General features: G+C 45.9%; 1 protein-coding gene across 1 annotated transcript in view; it reads right to left on the bottom strand.

Moving 5' to 3' along the window:
* The window catches only part of znf423 (zinc finger protein 423), a 130,069-nt gene that overhangs the window by 14,862 nt on the left and 94,064 nt on the right, over positions 1-21,143 (bottom strand). Inside the window, exon 19 of the mRNA XM_079163174.1 lies at positions 2,487-2,618. Coding sequence (XP_079019300.1) covers positions 2,487-2,618 — 132 coding nt within the window. The remainder of the gene's footprint in view (positions 1-2,486; positions 2,619-21,143) is intronic.

The raw sequence follows: 21,143 nt of genomic DNA, 5'->3' as shown, positions 1-21,143 counted from the left end.
AATGACAACTGAGTTTTCAGTACAATTAAACCCACAAACACGCACAACTAAAGCAAATGAATGGCTGCCTGGAAAGGAGAGAGAGCACGAGAAAGAAGGAGAGAAGACAGGAAGAGCTATCCTCAGCAGACCTTGTGATATTTATCAATAAATTATCTCCTCTTTTTTTAACTTCCGCTTCAGTGTTGTCTCATACACTTTTTTCTCTTTCTTTCTCCCCCCTTTGTTTCAGTAAACTTTGGGTTTTCACTGTGAGTGTGTATGTGTTGAATTATTAAGCCTCCCCATAGGAGTGGTGCCCATCTTACTAATTCATAAGCCACCAAGGAATAGAGTTAAAGCGTTGCTGTGTACCTGGGGGAGGGGAGGGGAGGGGGGGGGGAGGCACACAACACAAGACAAACTCAACAACTGAGGGAGGGGAGAGACGGTGAAGGGGAGAAAGAGGGAGGGCAGAGAGAGAGAGGATGGGGAAAGAGAGTCAAGAGAGGGGAGGGAGGGAGGGAAGGTGCAGTCTTAGTTTCTGGTAAAATACACCGAACCACAGGCCTAATTTGCTCATCCAGCATTTTCTTTGGGTCCTCCAGTGGATTTCAAAGACACAGGCTACTTCATATTTGGCATGTTTGGAGGTAATACTGCATGGACGTTTGCACATGCAGAGTTCTGTGTCTATGTCTTTAACTGCAGCCCCCTGCTGGAATGTTACTCCCTCAGTTAGAAATGTTAGAAAATGATGAATGTTCCTCACATGATCTCACTGTTAACCCAAAAAAAACAGCCATTTACTCTATGTATCATGATGCAGGCAACCCAGAGAGAGCTTTACTGTGCCACAACAAGTACTGGAGCTGATTTAAGTGCACACCTGGCTTCCAACTGCAATAATGAACTCATATGTTTGTTTGTTTTTTGACTAAAATAAGTGACAAGACGTGAACAGTTTGCTGTTTAGAGAATGTGTGGTGGTGGTGGTCTGCTTTAATAGGGAACGTACAATCCTGGCTGGTTAAAACACATTTGGCTTCATATTTATCTGTGACTGGAACACACAGCGCAAATAAATCACAAAGCAAAAGAGTTCTACAATATTCACATTATGATTAGGGTACGACTGTCTATAGCAGTGGTCGCCAAACTACGGCCCGCGGGCCGGATGCGGCCCGCCTCCACATTTGGTCCGGCCCCCTGAACAATACCAGAGACGCATTATGATTTTTTTTCAGGCTGCACAATTAATCGAATTTTAATTGCGATCACGATTTTGGCTGCCACGATTAAATGAGCATGATCGTCTGCGATATTGACGTTTAAAATACGTGCTCTGCTACATATCAAATCAAACGCTTCCTGAATCAGCCAACCACCAGGGGGCGAACGAGATGAGAGCTGTCATGCGCGCACCCTGTAGAAGTAGAAGAGTAGAAGAAGTAGAAGAGCCGAGAGATGAGAGATGGGAGCTTGAAGGACGAGTACTTGTGCTTAATTTATTTACACACCGGCATGTCATGCCTGTCACTACATGGTCGCGCGTTTTCAATTCCCCTGCTCTCTGTATCGCGCACGGCGGTGTTCCGCCCCGATCCGCGCGCACGATGCAACAGTCGCTCACCTGCGCGTAGCACCCCCCCCCATAATCGGGCCCTAGGTCAAACGATATGTTCAGTGATGTGGCCCTCACAGGAAAAAGTTTGGGGACCCCTGGTCTATAGTCATTTTATTGGTGATAGACAGTGCTGTTAAGAATGACACTCAAGGTGTAAACTCCTTATTGAGGGAGTTACTTTAGGATGTCGCATGGAAAACGTTCATTAGTTAAGGGAAATGTTGAGGCGTTTACTGCGTTAAAAGAGATTTTACAGCGGTGGAGTGCCATGGAGACCGTTTTTGTGCTTGAACTCTCGCTTGCGATACTTTTTATCGCCTCGCAAAATAAACTGGCAGAATAAGAGAAGAAAACCAAATTGGTGAGAGGAGGAAAAGACTATACATCAGGAATAAAACAATAGAAAAACAGTGGTTATTTAGATTTTCATGATGGCACGCTAACTGTACATTGACCCTGATGATCCCATCTATCTAAGTGTGCCGTTATTTCATCCTCTTGTTTTGACGGGATCTTCACCACAGTAACCCCAAAATAGAGCGGACGCACGATACATTTATCCTCTTACTTTGGCTTCTACGGTCTTTTGCGCATCGGTTTACTTAACTTTAAAGGATTCCAGAGCACTCGGCCACAGGAATGACCCTTATTATTAGAAGTATTATTAATAGTTTCTTGCGGTACACTAGAGTGTGTGTCCCTGCTGTGTATATTGTGAATTAATCTGCACTAACGTTATGCTTATGTGTGCAGTATGCATCTCCATGTTTCTGTGTCCATTTTTAAATGCAAAGCAGATCGGACACAAGTGAGCAGTGGTTTTCTGTGCTACTGTCCTTGACGGTGAAAGTGTGTGTGTGTGTGTGTGTGTGTCTCTCACCTGTGAAGCAGACGGGACACTTGAAGGTACCTCCCATGCCTTCGAAGCTGTGCTCTATCAGGTGGCAAAGCAGCTTGGCAGGTGAATCAAACATCTGGTTACACAGCTTGCATTCGTGATTGATGCCCTCCTCTGCAAATAGGAGACAGACACGCATATGTAGGTTGGGTTAAGCAACACGAAAACAGGAACATATGACAACATTTTGGAATATTCATACAACGCTCAGGGCAGATGTCTGCACATACAGAAATGGTCAGACAAGAAGAAATGCACATGTAAACCACACAGCAATAACTGGAATATCAATGGAAGTGATATTCCAATCGGTCATATTCTATTACCAACTAGAATTAAATATACATCATTTAAGCAGTGCCACAAATTGTATTAGTGTAGACTAAAAAAAGCTACATTAAACAGCAAACGAGTCAATACTACTACTAATAATAATAATCTCAAACATTTTTCATTTAAATTGAAAAACTATACGATTTAAGGTTCAGCTCCAGATCAGTTAAGTTGTCCACCCTTGCTGCACGCTCTCCTTTTCACCCCCCCCCCCCCAACACTCACACACACCAATCCCAGCGCCATATCTGCCCCAGTTGGTAATTGCCTGTCCTCCCCACCGGGGCTGTGGATGATCTACCCTTCCTATGGCCATCCTTCCTTCGCTCCCTCCGTCCTCGTTATCTGCCTTCGCCCACTGCAGTCGCTCGTCCATCCCTCACTTTGCCCATTCCTCCCTCCATGTCCCCTTAACGCCCCTCTTGGTCCATCACTTGCAGATTAATTTGTGTGGGCTCCGATTCAAACCCCTCACCCCGTGTTACCTCTCCTCACACACAGACTGTGCTCACGTCTCTGAATGTCTCCTTACTACCGCGTCTCTCCGTCCATACACCTGTGCTCTTATCAGACTGTCATTTAAGGTGGACACACCTCCCACAATCTCTTATTCAGATGCAGTTGACAGTGATCACTGGGCTCGTCACTGACCCATTTGCATGAACTGCTGAGACGGCGTATACAGTTAGATGAATGAGTTTACACGGAACACTTCAGGTTTATATTTGTCACAAACACACAAGAGACTGTCCCCAAGCCTCCATCCTTCCTAGTTATTCTCACTTGGATTATGTTTGTGTGTGTCTGTGTCTATTTTAAGAAGGTGTCAGTGACATCACAGCACCCATGGTGAAAGGCCAGATGAAAAGTGGGTGTCATAAACACATACACACACACACACACACACACTGGCACCCCTGACGATCAGGTCTCCTGCTAGTTGTCCTTATCACCATTGTACCATACAGGACCAATACCCCAGTCACACACACACACACAGACACATCGTGTGGGACCACACACACACATGCACACCACAGGACTGGAAGGCCCGGAGGCATCAGATGGTGTCTTCACACACACTAACACACACACATACTGTGATTTAAAGATACACATAGACAATTCATGGAGAACACCCTCAGTCACTTTTTCCCTTTTTCCCCTTACACATCTCGTGTGCGTACTCACACACACACACAGTCTGCAGAACTTCAGCTGCAGAGCTGCAGGGGATCGTGGGGTTAATAACGTCTTCAATCATACATCCATGACACCCATACTGACTTATACACACACACACACACAAAGATTCCTATCTCTCTCTGCCTCAAAGGCCGACACAAGGGTGCCCTAATCCCGTCTCAATAGCTGTGGGGCAGTGTGTGTGTGTGTGTGTGTGTTGGGTGCCACATGGGTTTATATGGATGAGATGGTATGCTCCATGGTCCCGGTCCCCAAACATCCCCTGTCCACACACACAAACCTCAAAGGCTCCTAGGTTGTGTGGGGCGCCAGTGTGTCCGAGACATACTGGGACAGATAGAGGTTCATTATCATTTACTAGGAGATTGAAACAGCAGGAGAGAGTCACATGGAGTGAGACACAGAGAGGGGGGGAGGGGGGGGAGAGAGGGAGAGAGAGAGGGAGAGAGAGAGAGAGAGAGAGAGAGAGGGAGGGAGAGAGGAGTGTACAGCACTACCAGTTTAATTAATTGTCATGTTTCATATTTGAATTATCATGCAAGTATTCCTCATCTTGGTGAAAGTATACTTTTATTCGACACTGAATTTTCTTCAAAAGAGATCGTTTCAACCGAACAGAAGCAAAAGACAGAGATACAAAAGGCAGAGTTACAGACAGAGGGTGAATAAGAAAGTGTTGCCGATACGCTTCAGTGATCTCGCTGATCCTATGTTTGTGTGTGTGTGTTGGGGGTCTGTGTAGAAGGCACCTTTAAAGCTCCTTGCCCTCAGTAGGGGTATAACGCTCTCTTCAGAAGTTGCCTCGCACTCTTCCCACGCCACCAGGATCAGAGGAAGTGGTCAAAGATGGGCTACCGTTACATGTACACAGTGATGTGCCTATTACCCACAGATTGTGACATCCTCACTGTACACACACTGTATCAGACCACTGTAGTTACTGCAGGTATTCTAGGTGCAATTACCAAATGCCAAACTGCACACGTATGGCATGTATAGAGATGTGGTTGTGACTGGCTTCTATTAACACAACTCCAGCAATGTTCTTAATCCCACAAACGTAATCAGGATATGTTGTTATACTTTACTCATACTCATCTCATGATGACAGTGGAGTCAGATATTTTAGTCATTATCTACAAATATCTATAGATATCTCTATATCAAAAGCGAAAAATATAATAATAAATAAAGAAAGAATTGTTTTTGATTGGTGTTCTGTTGATAATTTCAGTAACTAACCTTAACATTTCATCGGCACAAACCAAAAAATGCCGTTGTGTGTGTGTGTATATATATATATATATATTTTAATTTATTTTTTATTTTTTATTTTTTATTTTTTCTAGACGACATCACTGACGCCGTCAGCATTTCAAATGAGACTTTGAAAGTGATTTAACAGTCAATCAATTATTGGATGAAAGAAAAAAGTGGCTACAGATGAAAAAAGACAAAAACTACATTGAGAGAGGATAAGAAAGAGAGAGAGAGAGAGAGAGAGAGAGAGAGAGAGAGAGAGAGAGAGAGAATTGAAGGGAAAACAGTGAGGTGCAGAGAGATAATTGGGCTGTCCAGAACAAGGGCATGGGGAGAGGCCTCCAATGCCTCTGTGTGTGTGCGTGTGTGTCCCATGAAAGACTTCTCTTTTCTGACAAATACATTGTTTTGATCAGTGTGTGTGGGGACCGCGGTCTCTGTATGCTGTCCCCCTCTGAGACCCAGTCTGTGTGTGTGTGTGTGTGCGACCCATAGTGAGATGATAGAGTCGTAGAGCATCCTGCCGTTACGCTTTGTCTCACAGAGTGCATTTGATCCACCCGCATACGCACATGTGCACACGCACACACACACACACATGCACACACACGCACACACACGCACACACACACACAAAACCCTAGGAGGCCTAAGCTGGGACAGAGAACACAGGGGAGAGAGGGATGAGAGAGAGAAAGAGAACGAGGCAGGGTGAAGGTTAGGACTCTGAGTTTGTTAACAGAAATGAACTTTTTATGCTTTTTAAAGCACACCAAGGCAACACGATCCGGTATTGTGATGGACAGGTCCACCTGACCATGGCAGAATAGTACTCAACTTCTAAGCGCTCACCTTTATCAGATTCTTGCCTGTAATTATGAACATGAACATTTCATGTAGCGTTATCATGTTCACAGTGGGGAGCAAACAAGTAACACCTTTCAAACAACGTATCAGAGATGGAGGCAGACTGAGAAAGAGCAAGAGAGACTGCTTTTTTTAAGAGAAACTGCCCCCAAAATTCCAGCTGCTACGCACAAACACAAACACAAACACACACACACACACACAGGTAATTGGTGAGTTGCTGCTGTGCATCTGTTGAATAACTAATGAGGTTTCACCTCTAAGAGAGAAAATATTGGAGGAAAAGAGGAAACGAACAATGTGAGGACAGGATGGAATGTGTGTGAATAGACAGAGGGCAGGAAGGAGGGAGGGGACACACACAGACAGGGAAAAGTCCATACAGCTGTCAGACTCATTACGATTCCACTATCAATACTGTCACACACACACACACACACACCTACAAACACACACCTACAAACACACACCTCATTGCTCATGCTCGCCCTCTGTCTCATTCTCTCTAGTTACCCTCCTCTCTCTCTCTGCTAATTGACCAGAGGAGAGAGACCAGGTGGCATCATCCTCATCACACCAATACACACACACACACACACACACACACACACACGCACACACACAAAACACATTCATGCTGGCCTCATCACAGACCCCTGCAACATGCAGCACAACATAAATGAGCTCCTTGGTTTATGTTGGGGGACGGATCCCGAAGGTGTTTTCACACCACACACACACACACACACACACACACACACACACACCTCTTAACCCTTCCAGTCTTGGCTGGGTCACTCCTTTGGGTGCCTGGCCCCCCACAAGCCCCAACCTCTCACCCTTCCTTCCTCTCCCTGTGTCTGTGCGGGCTGCTGCGGGTCCCTCGGGTGTCTACCCCCCATTACTGCCCTTCCCTGCTCATGCCAACCCCCTCCATCTCCAAACTATGTGAGGTTGCGTGTGTGCACGTGAAAGAGCCGTAGAAAGAGTGTGCGCGTTGGGGTCCCTTGTGACTTAGAGGCCGTAAAGCAAGCCAGGCGATTGATGGCGAGGACAGCAAGGGAGAGGTAGCAAGAGAAAGAGAGAGAGAAGGAGGGAGGGAGGGAGAGAGAGAGAGAGAGAGAGAGAGAGAAAGGAGGACTGCAGAGAGAGGGGTGGAGTGAGGGTTGATGGGGTGGACGGAGGGAGAGCAACAGAGGCGTTGGGAGAAAGAAGGAGTGCAGCAAAGAAGAGAGCAGTGGACGGAAGGAGGAGGAGTATGCACCTCTCTGGGGGGCTCGCTCAAGGTGTGTTTCCATGGCAACCAGGGGTGGGGGGGTTGATGCGAAGGGGGGGGGGGGGGAGATTGACCCATTGGTAGTGTGGGGGCTGGAGAATAGACAAACACACACTCGTGCACACACACACAACCTGCTGCAGTGCTGGAGGGGTCCCAAGAGTGCCCCCACCTTTACTCACCCTCTCTCTCACACACACACACACACACACACACACACACACACACACACACACACACACACACACACAGAAAGAATGCTGCAGTGCTGTGGTCCCGCGAGTACCCAACACCCACACACATTCTCCCTCCCTCCTCTCATCTTCCATTTTGCCTCTCTCGTTCTATCACTCTCTCTGTGTGGTAATTGTTAATATTTTCATCATTTGTTTATTCACGGTGAGCCTTTTTACACGCAGCTGAATGAAGATGGGAAGTAGAGCTATCGTCCTTTCAAACAGACGAACCTCAGGCAACGCGCTCCACTGAAACAGCCTGCTTTTGACCCCTTCATTTCAGTCTGCTGTCGGAGGCTAATCTGTGGTCAACGCGTCTACGTCATTTCCAGTCTGCAACTTTAATTCCACAGAAACACAAAACATAACGCGAGTGCAAAATAAAGTTTCCGTTTCACTTTAGTGTCTTGGTCTCTTGCGTGCCCTTTTCTTTGTGTCACATCCGTGTGGTAGTAAGGTACATCAATGTTGTTTTAAGCGTCAATAACTAGATTCTCCATCCTACACAGATGCCAGTCCACCAAATCAGAGCGGTGTGTCGGATCAGGCAACATATATAGAGCCATTCATGTAGACTATAGATGCAGGTATAACATACAGCACTGTACTGGTGTGACAGGTTTGTAAAAGAAGGGATGACAAACAATAAAGTTCACACCCTGTGGTTAAAAGAAAAAGATTTTAAATACACGGGATGCGATCTTATAGATGTAAATGCCACAGACATACGAGATGTAGAAGATGTGTAGCAGACTTCATAGGGCTTAATACAGAAAGGAGGCTCTCGAGCACTCGTGCAACTCCTTCAATAATGGCTACATTCCTTGTTTGCACATCTCATATTGTCCAGTAATGAATACTTTCAGTGGAATCTCTCTCTCTCTCTCACACACACACACACACACAGTAACACTATTGGCAGACACGGGCAGCATATGGTGATAAGCAGTTTGTGTGTGTAATGAAAGGAAGCACAAATTGAGCATGTTTGTGTGGGGCAAAAGTGCATGTGTGTCTTGGAAAGAGTATGTGTCTCTCTGTGTGTGTGTGTGTGTGTGTGTATAGCAGCTTGGATTTTCCCTGTCAGATTACATAACAGTGGGAAGCTGGAGCGCTCTGTCCTGTAGAAGCCAAAAACCTTCTCAGTTACACACACACACACACACACACACACACACACACACACACACACACACACACACACACACACACACACACACACACACACACACACACACACACACACACACACACACACACACACACCACCACCACCACCACCACCACCACCACCACCACCACCACCACCACCACCACCACCACCACCACCACCACCACCACCACCACCACCACCACCACCACCACCACCACCACCACCACCACCCCTTACTCACTCTGGTTATTGGTTGTTTAAATGTTTAAGACACACATTTGGTCACATCTTTATCAGACCTCGCTGTGCGGTGCTTATAGGTTTCTATAAGCACAAGATATAAACAATATATCAAAAATAGACCAAAGAAAAACAAAAAATAGATGAAGTTTTGACAATTAAAAACACTTTTGTTCTGATAATATTTTATAGCTGTGATTTGAGGACACACCAGTGCTTAACTTTACAGCAGAGAGTACAGATGGTGTGAGAATCATATCTGGATAAATGATTGTACCTTCTTTATCTATTGCGGGTTGACAAATGCAGCGGAGAACTGCGGTGCAATGAATCATTTCAAGTGTATTTGGTTTTTATATCTAAATAAGTGGCTGAAGTATGGTGGTTCAGCCGGGGCTTTGTTAAAAAGCTCTCTCGTCGTCTGAGAGCTCGTATCGCTGTCTGATTTGACTGTTGGATGATTGGTTGTTAAGCCGTGCCTATTGTGGCACCTCAGAGCCCCTAAAGCACAGCGTTTGAATCCATCAGTGAAGCTTCATCACAACTGACATGATTGATTATTAAGCCACGAGACCTCTGTGATTAGACGACTGTGCTCCAAACAGCAGGGAGCAGGTGGAAGCTTAAACATCGCGTTCAAGTGCGCTCGGTCAGACGTATTGTTGTTGTTCGTAAACACGAAGAACGCACACCAACACAGGACGTTCAGTGTCATCTGGAGAGCACTCGGCCGTAACGAGTGGCCGACATGTAAGTCTGGTATTATCATACGTAATGAGACTTTAATTAATATTCAAACAGGAGAGGCGCACACATCATCGCTCTGGCCTTGGAATCATCGCTCAGGAGTTTCAGAGGAAAATGGGGAATTACCGTTTCCTCCAATAAGCACACGGAAAGCTGGAAAGACACACACACACACCTCTTTTTTAGCTCGTTAGCAGGGATGAGAGTAATAAATGCAGAGTATATTTGTGTTTAGAATCTTAATTGAAAGCTTGAAAGTGGCCAGGGGGGAATAAGCCTAATCACTGTGTGAATAAACCATCAACACACATACACACACATGGACAGACAGACAGACACACACACACACAAAAGCTCGCCACTCCCTGGAATAACATTTAAAACTGAAGTACCTCTCGCTCTCTAGTCGTCCATTCCTTCCTTGCCTCCCTCTCTCCTTTCCCTTTTAACTCCTTCTCTCCTCCGTTCCCCCATCTGTTTACATATGTAAAGCACAACTACAGCCCCCTGGATGCACATCAACGGTATGTGTGTGTGTGTGTGTGCTGATGCTGGTTAAGACTATAGTCGACATCCACGAGGACTTATAAAAAGTGTTTATGGTGGGTCAGGGCATGCCCTAATTGATTGCAGGTATTTACTGCTGCAGGTGTTTCTCATTCAGTCACTGGTATTGTTGTGAATTGATCTTCTGTGGTTGAACCCATAGAGGAACTTCCATTTAGAAAGATGAAGGCATTGTAGAATTCTACTTGAGTGACTTGGAGAATGGAATTTTTTCTGACCGAATATTCAAGTTGAGTGGAAAATGGAGTCGCGACTTGCAGTTAAATGTCACTTTGCAGAAGGGAAAGTGTGCAGACGCACAGTTAGAGGAGACGGAAGGCGAAAGGCTTTTAAAAGCCACATTTAAGTGTGCGGTGGAGGAAACCTGCGAGCCCACCACGGTGCGATAGATTAGAACACGCACACACAAAATCACCCGCCCATCCATGCTAGCAAGCATGTCTGTATCCAGGGCTAATCACCACGGCAACCGGTAATCAAGGCTCTGATCTAGTTGTCAAGGTGATGGAGAGACGGTCACCCCATCTCTGCGAAACAACTGTTATTTACTTTGCTATTCTTTATAGGGACGGATATATAAATAAATAATAATAAACTGAAAGTGTGTTGAAAGAGAGAGTGAGTGTGTGTGTGTGTGTGTGTGTGTGTGTGTGTGTGTGTGTGTGTGTGTGTGTGAGACACGTGGAGAGGGGCGACAGACTTTGACAGAGAAGAGGTGTGTTGATTAAGATTCACTAATCGTTTGTTTTTGGTGCTAAATCTAACGGATATGTGTGTATGTGTTTGCCTACCTCTTTCTAATCCTATCCTGCTGTTTACTGGTGTGTGTGTGTGTGTTTGTGTGTGTGTGTTTCTTTAATCTTTGCTCCCAGGAGGAGTCAGAGGGAGCTAGCAGGCTTCTCCCTGCTGCATCTCCCAAATACCACTAAAAAGCCAATCTCATTCCACAACAACAACATTAAGGCCCACACACACACACACACACACACACACACACACACACACACACACACACACACACACACACACACACACACACACACACACACACACACACACACACACACACACACACACACACACAAACTGGAGAAAAAGGCCTGAGAGACGTGCTTAGTTTTCTGTTCACCAAACTGTAAACCCCACCCCAAAAGCACATGCTGTCATATGCAATCCCATGTAATAAAGCAGCTAAAATAGGTTTCAATACTCTTTAAGTAGTGTGTTACCAAATATACCCTCGCTGTATTCACTCTTTACACGTCACGCTTTACAATTAAAAATTGGAAGTCAAATAAACAAATAATGAAATATAAAATTCAAGAAAATATTAGTACAAACTAATGCAATTGCAACAACAACAAAGGTGTTTATCCTCTGAAGGTTAACTTTGCATGTAAATACAACTTGCACTGTTCCAAAAACTGTGGCTGTCGTGTCCGTTCTGTTCGACTATAAAACACAAACTCTAAACCTGACGGAGGAAGAGGAGGGAAGGAGGGAGCAGGAAAGAGGAGAGGAGCAGAGCCAATAAGAGCTCACAGCAGGATGCTAATAATGCAGCTCCAGCTGTACCAGTTAACCTGCAAACTGCCCATCTGGACCCAGAGAGAGAGAGAGAGACAGAGAGACAGAGACACAGAAAGGGAGAGAGAGAGACACAGAGAGACAGAAAGGGAGAGAGAGACAGAGACACAGAAAGGGAGAGAGAGACAGAGAGACAGAGACACAGAAAGGGAGAGAGAGAGACAGAGTAAAAATGTCGTCTATGTAATGTCAGAAAATAGAAAAATGTATTAGAACGAATAATAATTTCCCTGAACCCATTGTTCTTGTGTCCGACCAAAAGTATAAAACCCAGAATCAAATTCACAATTATATAAAAAATTTGAAAAGCAGCAAATCCCCGTAGGTTAGCAGCTGTAAACAGCTAGTGATTAAGTTCCTGTCGAGCAATGCATAGTTGTCAGCACTGACACAGATGTGATATAAGCCGTCAGTCTTCATTCCTTTCTTCTCTCAGTCGTGTGTCACAAATCACAACACATTTGTCCTCGTGTTGCATCGGATAAAAATATTAAAATAATGCAAACAAAAACAATAAGCTAAACAGAAAGACGGAGAGAATGAGAGGAAGCTGGCCACATCCTCAGCTGTACTGGGGTGGACACACACACACACACACACACACACACACACACACACACACACACACACACACACACACACACACACACACACAGTAGGAGTGACCTTGGTCCAGGCTGTCTGTCCTCACCCCCTGCCCTGGATAGCTACATCCCCCACCGAGCCACCCTGCCTGTCCCTCTCGCTCTCCCTCTCTCCCTCCCTCCCTCCCTCTCTCTGTCTCTCACACACACACACACACAGACACACACACTGTGCCATACCAGGCCGTGCCAAACTGAACCACGCTGTGGTCATAGAAACAATACAACAAACAGACTGGAAGAGATCAGAATAGCAGGGTACAGAGTAGAAAAGAATAGAAAAGTAAGGGGAGGCTGAAACCAGATTTTTTTTTTTATTGATTCCAAAAACTCACACTTCTAAAACACACTCAACTTCAACACAAAAGACACACAGATAGCCAACTCTAACCCTCCCTAAAGCACAAATGTATCGCCTACACACACACACACACAGAGCAGTAGCATGCTAATGAAGACAGTAAATCACTACCAGGTCATGTGTGGAAAAGCCTGCCAGATACCTGCAACCATGGCTAGAGACCTCCCTCAGCCACACACTGTGTATGTGTGTGTGAGTGTGTGTGTGAGTGTGTGTGTGGGTGGGTGAGCAAGCGAGATGGAGGATGCCTGTTGGCTGTAAACATGACTGCTTCGAGAAAACAGAGCGAGCACCAAAGAGGCACAAAAATGGCAAAACATGCAGTATCTATCAACGGTGAAAGATGGTCCATCTTTCACAGCTAGAATTCTGTCTTTGTGTTAACAAAAACAAGCTGCGGACGGAGCGGGAAGACCAACACGGAGTCAACAGAGTCAGCAGGGTGGAGTAAAAGCTGTTTGAAGGAAGAGAAGACATGCTACATAATACTAGACATGTGTTCCTCCCGTCCTCTCAACATTTATCTTCCGTACTTGGTGGCCAACTTGAACCAACCCCAGCAGCTTTTGCACTCAGACTAGTTTCAGTTTCAGCAATTCACAAAACTGGTGGCGATTGTTTCGGTGAAGTGTTAAAAAAACAGCTCCATCGAACACTTTTAAAGTTTTAGAAGCACTTAGTTGAAGCCTTTATCCTACACGGCTTACATTAAGGCTCTATAATGTGTGTGTGTGTGTGTGTCCAAGAACAGCTAATCAAGGTAAGACCTCTCCAGCTGGGTGGACCAGGTCATGCTGAAGGACCGACATGGTCACTCTGACAAAGAAACAAGTGTAACCTCGAATAACAAAATAATAGCTTCTTCATGCTCTCTCACACACACACACACACACACACACACACACACACACACACACACACACACACACACACACACACACACACACACACACACACACACACACACACACACACACACACACACACAAACACACACTTCTCACTTCTGTCAGCCTCAAATACAAACAAATAAATAAATGAACACAAAGTTATTATTTATTCTGAAGCAGGAATCAAATATACATGTGTCTAGAGATTGGCATGTATGTGTGTGTACGTGTGTGTGTGTGTGTGTGTGTGTGTGTGAACGTGCAGACTTATAAAGATAATCCCAAAAGATAGACAGAGAGGCAGACTGACGGAGCAACTGGCAATATAAGACTGACAGACAACAATGCCGAAAATATATCTGAAGGCAGATAAACTGTCACGTTCAGCTTTGTGAAATGCAGGTTTGAAATATGAATGAAGAAGGAATAAATGTATTATGTGTAAAGGTATTGCTCGACAATTATAACTACCATCTTTCAGCCCGTCGTTTTGGTCACAAAAACAAAAAAAACGGTGTCTTCAGGAACATCTCTTCATGTTTATTCTGTGTCGTCTGCAAACTCAAATAAAGTGTGTCTCTCTTTCACAGCTATTAAGCATTAAAAAAAGGCTGGCAGAGGCTACATGAGAGCAGCACATGGATTAAACATTCCGCTTGACGCGCACACTAAAATGCACATCCGCACACATGCGTAGACAAGTGCTGCAGTTAACCAGTCCTCCAGTCTACTTAAGAGAGTTCACATGCAGAGCAAAGGCACTTCTGGGAATCACAGTTTAGCCCTCTTCTCTCGCTCATCGGCTCCGTCTCTCCGTCTCCCAAACAGCCAGACATGCAAGAACACACAGATGTGTTTGTATTCACCAAAGAAAGAAAACAAAACTCCGACAGTCACAAGCATTTTCGTAGGCGGCCATTCTGTCTCTCTGTCAAGGCTTCAGGTTGTATCATTAATTACATCTGACGCCGCTTCTTGTGTGTTTATGTGTGCGTGTCTGCGATACGTCCCTCGGGCCTCGAGTAGGGAAAGTGAGGTTCAAAGACCCCCTGCCAGAATGCTAAATCAATATTAATACATGCTCGCACACACACCCGCGCGCTTACACAGACGCACGCACTCCCAACAAAGAGATGTCAGCGCAGTGGTTAGAGGGCATTGTTTCATTGTCTCTGTGGTGCTCTCTCTCTCTCTCTCTCTCTTCTCCTCCCTCTCCCCCCTACATTTAGAGACGATACCCTTTTAAGAAATCGGTTTGGTTTCATATTTGATCTGGTTGGTCTTAGATGATTTTACAGAATCAAGCAGAATCTGCCTGTGTTAGCAAACCTAAGACAGATAGCTGAAAGTATAACTCTTCTCTACTTTAGCTACTACTATGCTATGTTGTAGAAGCCACCATTTCCTCATAACTGTCACATTGGCAAATTAAGGCGAGAAACGGCAGTTTCTGTAAATGTCCAGTTGAGGCCGACGAAAAAAAGGTCTCCTTATGAAAACTGTACGGTTTCATACAATACACTTTGACAAGGGGCTTAAGTCATCACTTGCTGAACCAGCCTGCTGTCTGTATCACATGACAATCCAACAGCTTCAAAAGAAAAAGCAGCCCACAATCAGGTCACGCTATCCAGCTAATACGGCTGAAGACTGTAATGTCCGACATCTGTGCGCTCATTGCTGGGGGCTGTGTGTTGGTGTCAACAATTATACGGTGATGTGAACCACATTAACACTTGTTTGCATTCACTGGAGTGCATGCATACAGACACACATACGCAAGTGAAAAGAACTAATTTGTAGGTACACAACAGCTGGAGTTCTCGACACACCGTCTATCCCCGCCGTACGTACCTACACGGCTTTTACTAATTGCCTCTCTACCCAACCATGCTTGACCAAACATTGTGTCATGGCTGACTTCATAGCAGAGACTCTGGCTGTGTGTGTGTGTGTGTGTGTGTGTGTGTGTGTGTGTGTGTGTGTACACACTGTATTGTCATTCCATTGTTGTCTGTTCTCTCTGTCCTTTATCACTCTCAACACTCATCAACATCAAAATAACATCTGTCAACTTCTGTACAAATACACCTGACAGACACAGATGACGTCTGGACACCCAGACACACACACACACACACACACACACACACACACACACACACACACACACACACACACACACACACACACACACACACACACACACACACACAAAACACCCCACCCCTCTAACCAGAAACAAATAGAAACCCATGATTTTACCACAAAGTGTGTGTGCGTGAGTGTGTGTGTTGTGTGTGTCTCTCACTAGAGCACATCTGGATACGGAGTGCTCTCTGCTCCAGATGTGTGTTTTTAACCACCGCAGGCCATATCACACCTGGACACCGCAGAGACACACACACACACACACACACACACACACACACACACACACACACACACACACACAAAAAAACAAAAACAAAAAAACAAATGACCTATGTCACCAATAAACAACAAAATCAGACAGCTTCACAGCATTTAGGCAATTAAGTGTGCTGATGAAGTGTTTAGTGTCAGTGTGTAGGCCTTCACGCTTGGATATCAAACAGGAAGCTGAAACCTAAACGCCATGTTCATGTCATTACACACACACAGATACACTGCAGAGGAAATGACTTGATTTCTAAATAGCTTCCCCTTTGCTCTCTCTCTCTCCATCTTTCTTTACTTACACACAAGCGCACAAGGGGAGGGAGCACTACCTTCGCGGCCCCAGGAAACGGGGCCGAGGACCCTTCTAATGACTTAATTGAGCTAATTAACAATGATAAGACGTCCAATCAGCACGCCGGCTTCCTGGAGGCTCTTGTTAGGAGCTAATTAAAGAACCAATCACAGCAGGAGAGCTGATGATGCTGCGTCACAGTAACGGGGCAAAAATATTGAACACAATGCGATGGTTCTCTGCGACACACTGATTGAAATGGAGCTCATATGGCAAGCAAGTAACACAAGCACTTCCGGAGTATGATAACGATTGGAACCTGATTAAAAAAGAGCAATCAAGTGCGCTGTTCTATATAACTTTAGTACTATTGCAATGATTGGTACAACTAAACCTACTCTAAGTACTCCAGCTGTAAACGTGTTTGCTACGATGCTTTTCAGTAACTGCTATAACAACCACTATAGTGCCTATATATTTCCCTGCGTTTTCTCCATCATTACCCCCATCATCACACCACTTTACCGCTGTCCTCTCTGTAGCCGTCCCTCCTTCCCTCCCTCACTCACTTCCTCTCTCCCTCCCCATCTCTAGTCTTCCAGGGGTAGTGTTCATGCGGCGTGGAGTCCTCTCTCCCTCGCTCTGTCTCTCTCTCAATCTGGGCTCCATGCTGTGCCGGTTTAATTGCAACAGCACCCTCGTGTGCCAGTTGGGCACTGTGTGTGTGTGTGTGTGTGTGTGTGTGAAAAGAAAAAGAGAGAGGGAAGAGATGGAAGGAGAGACCTCCTCAGAGTGTTCAAGGATAAGCAGCAGGGTGCCGGGCCACATTCCTCTCTCCTCTTCCACCTTGTTTTCCATTTCCTCTCCTCATCCTCCTCTTATGCTGCCGCTCCACCTTCCCTCTCCTCTTCCACTTCCATGACATCCGCTCACTCCTCACGGCTCCCTCTTGCGTCCTCTCTCCTCCCCACTAGGCAGCCGCGGGAAAGGCCCCTCTCATCATTTCGCCTCCTCCGCTCCACTCCTCCCCCCCCCCCCCCCCCCCCCATCTCAATCTACCTCCCACCAACAAGCACGCACCACCGCTGTATCTTCCCCTGCTGACTCCCTCGTCTGTCTCTCCCCTCTCTCTTCCATCCATTGCCCCCCATGCAACCCCCACCCCTCTCCCGGTCATACCTCCCATGACGCCCGTGGAGACTTCCTGTCAGAGCTCCCTGCTCCTCAGTCCTCTCCTTAATCAGCTGTCAAATATCAAACACTCCTCTTTCCCCCTACTTCCACCCATGGGCCCCCCTACGGTCTACGCAAAGAGGCACATACATGATCACACACACACGCGCGCGCACACACACACACACACACACACGTCTTGTGTACTTGCCAATGACCACACACACACCAGACACAATGCCTGGAAGTTGTGTGTTACTTGCCTGCATTTAACTGACACACACACACACACACACACTTGTCCGACAGGATAATGTTAAAGAGACATTAGGACATCGCAATTTTGTAAACATGGGTGGCACCCATACTCACACACACGCACACACACACACACACACACACACACACACAGCCAACAGCTATGGATGTCTCCCCATAACTCACACACAGTTCATGATGATGGAGAGCTGGTGTTTCCCACTTAATGACAGCACAACACTCGCCCACTCCGTCTACCTGTCAGCACTGGCGCGTGCGTGCGTTCATGTCAGTGAGTGTGCGTAGGGTTTATTAATTCACTCATCTCCTAATGTTGTGCAGCTGGGGAGGGGGGGTGGGGTAGAGAAGGAGAGTGTTTGGATGAGAGACAGAAAAGGGTGGAGAGATATTTAGAGAGAGAGGGGGGGGGGACAAAGGATAAGACGGAGAGATGAACGGGCGGTCCAGAGTGGATGAAAGGTTGAGGTAACGTTGTTTAATCACCTCAGCTTCTGCTGCTGCTTCCAGACACACAACACACACTTGTCTAAATGATTAGTCATTAGCCAATGAACCCACTGGCAGACGGACGAGCAACAATAAATCTAACAAAACCATCATCAGTGTCTTGCAGGAACCCTCAGAAAACAAACAACACTGACCAAACACTTTATAATTTCTCTGATCTCGGACAGTCAACAGCAGGAGAATTCTGCAGCAGCTGCTGAAGCCTTTTGGAAACCCCGTAGATCTACAATACAAGAACGGTGTAGTCTGTTGCGTCAAGACAATCTCAACTCGCAACTTTTTCTATAACTCAATACTATGAGGCTTTGGAAACTCTGGATGTGGGCATGTCCATGCATGCAACACGCTGCACAAGACACAGAATAGCTAACGCCGCTGTCTGACTTGGTCTGGAAAAACTTCTGGCTCTAATAAAACAGGCTCCTCGCTCAGAGGAGCATTCTTATAGCAGCACCAGAACTGCATACCAAGGTTCAAACACACATTTCACAAAGTCGGAAAATACCATTTATCTCCAAAATGATGTTATTATGAACCACGTGAAATAAAATGAATAAAACAATTGCTGAAATCAAGACAGAAAAGAATCAACATTGTTGTAATGCAATCTACTCCACAATGCTCGTCCAATGAAAACACATTAGCCTGCTTCCTTTATCGTACAGCCGGCCTCCTGAAACACATCCACGGTTCACTACGGGTCCTGAGCCCTGGTTTGACAACACTGCTTTAGGCTGTTTAGACATCTAGCTCACTCTATTGTCCTGTCTGACTAGACAGGGTTTCCAATCCAACGAAGCAGGGGCCTGGTCCCAATGGCCCAGCCCCACAGAGCTGCTGTGACGCTAACACACTTACACTCATACTGTAGAATGTAGTGGGAGAACCCCGGACCTCGACATCCTGTAGTGCAACGGGTTGAATGGCAACCAGACGGCCAACAAACGTGTGCGCGCACACACACTCACACACACACACACAGCACAGAGGAAGTGACCGTGCCACCCGTAACCTGATCTCTGTGCACAGCTTTCCCAACATGTGATGTCAGAAGAGGAAAAGTGACAAAGGACAGAATGTATAAAAACAATGAGGGGGAGTAAACAAAATGTGAGAGAGACGAGCAAAAGAAGAAAACAGCTGAAGGGGGAGAGAGAGAGAGAGGGAGGGAGAGAGAGAGGGGGGGTGGAGGAGCAATGAAGGGGCCCCCTTGGGGCCGGTGGTCCATTCAAAACATAGTAGGGGGTGCATTCTTCCAGCTCTCTCTCTGGCATTTGCCTTTTAACTCCTCAGTCACACACCTTGCACACCATGAGATCAGAACCAATAAATTGGAGAATGTGTGTGTGTGTTTGTTGTGCTGTATATGAGCAAACTGCACATTCATGTTCTACAGTATGGTGTGTTCGTGTGCTCTGTGGGCATGTGTGCGTCCATTTTCTGGCTGCAGGTGAGCTCTGCTCCAGATTGTGTGTGTGTGTGAGCCTAGCCCCATGTGAGCCAGGCTATTTCTTGTATGTGTTTTCCACATGGACTTGTGCCCTTTTGTATGTGCAGTACGACTGCGTGGGTGTGCTTCCGAGGCAGGAGACAGAAAAAGTCTGTTTAAACCACAGCCGCCCCTGAACACACCAGCGCAGCATGCTAACACAACCGTAACACGCGCACAGTACGTGTGTTTGGGAGCTGCTTCAATACCACACATGGGCAATCCATCCACCGCCTCACAGAGAGCGGGATACAGCAGTGGAGAGGAGGTTGGGAAGATGGATAAACGTTAAGGGAGCGAGCGGGATGCATGATGGGATGGATGATAGAGACGGGAAGAGAGAGACGAGAGACAGAGAGAGAGAGAGAGAGTGTAACTAATATGAGCAACTTGACCTACTGTACCTAGAATCAGCCATTGCTCGATATGCCAACAGCTGTGATTCCAGTCGGCCTGTTATTGGGAAAAATAACCCCCTGTAAAGGTGTCAGCTGTTCACATGTCCTCCCACAATACATACAGTAACTACATTCTGAACACCATGGAAACTGAGCAGGCGTTTGGATAACCATGAGAACGGTGATCCTGATCAAACAAGAAGTGAGTGTTGAACGTAGTTAAATGGCCAGAACGTATAGCTACAGAGATGTGTGTTGAGTCACTCACTGCATTGTAACAGACATTCATTTCCTCCCATGGAGCCATAATGTCATTGCTGGGGTCCGAGAGCGCTCACAGCTTATATTTCCACCCACAATCCATAGCGTCAGCGGCGCGTCACCGACGCAGCGTTACACCACATATCTTATGGAGTTCACGGACAAATAATGTGGGCTGCATAATTTATGTCTTTCAAGTTCATTGATATACTAAAAAAGTAAAACACCAATAAAGTATGTTATAATGTGCCATTACATTGTTGTTGTCATGTAATTGTAACCTGGCCCTCGAGCTTGTCAAGAGAATTCTAACTGAAGGCTTGTTTAAAGAGCATTTTAATACATGTCCGAATTGACGGCACACTACAGAGTTACACAAAACAGTGTACAAAGAGATGATACACAGGGGAAGACAGGTTGGGAGCTGGATTCTAACTTATAATGGCGTGAGT

This window comes from Pholis gunnellus, assembly GCF_910591455.1.
Source record: "Pholis gunnellus genome assembly, chromosome: 7".
Lineage (NCBI taxonomy): Eukaryota > Metazoa > Chordata > Actinopteri > Perciformes > Pholidae > Pholis > Pholis gunnellus.
The sequence above is the reverse complement of the archived record's forward strand: the minus strand, read 5'-3'. Positions and strand labels throughout refer to the sequence as shown.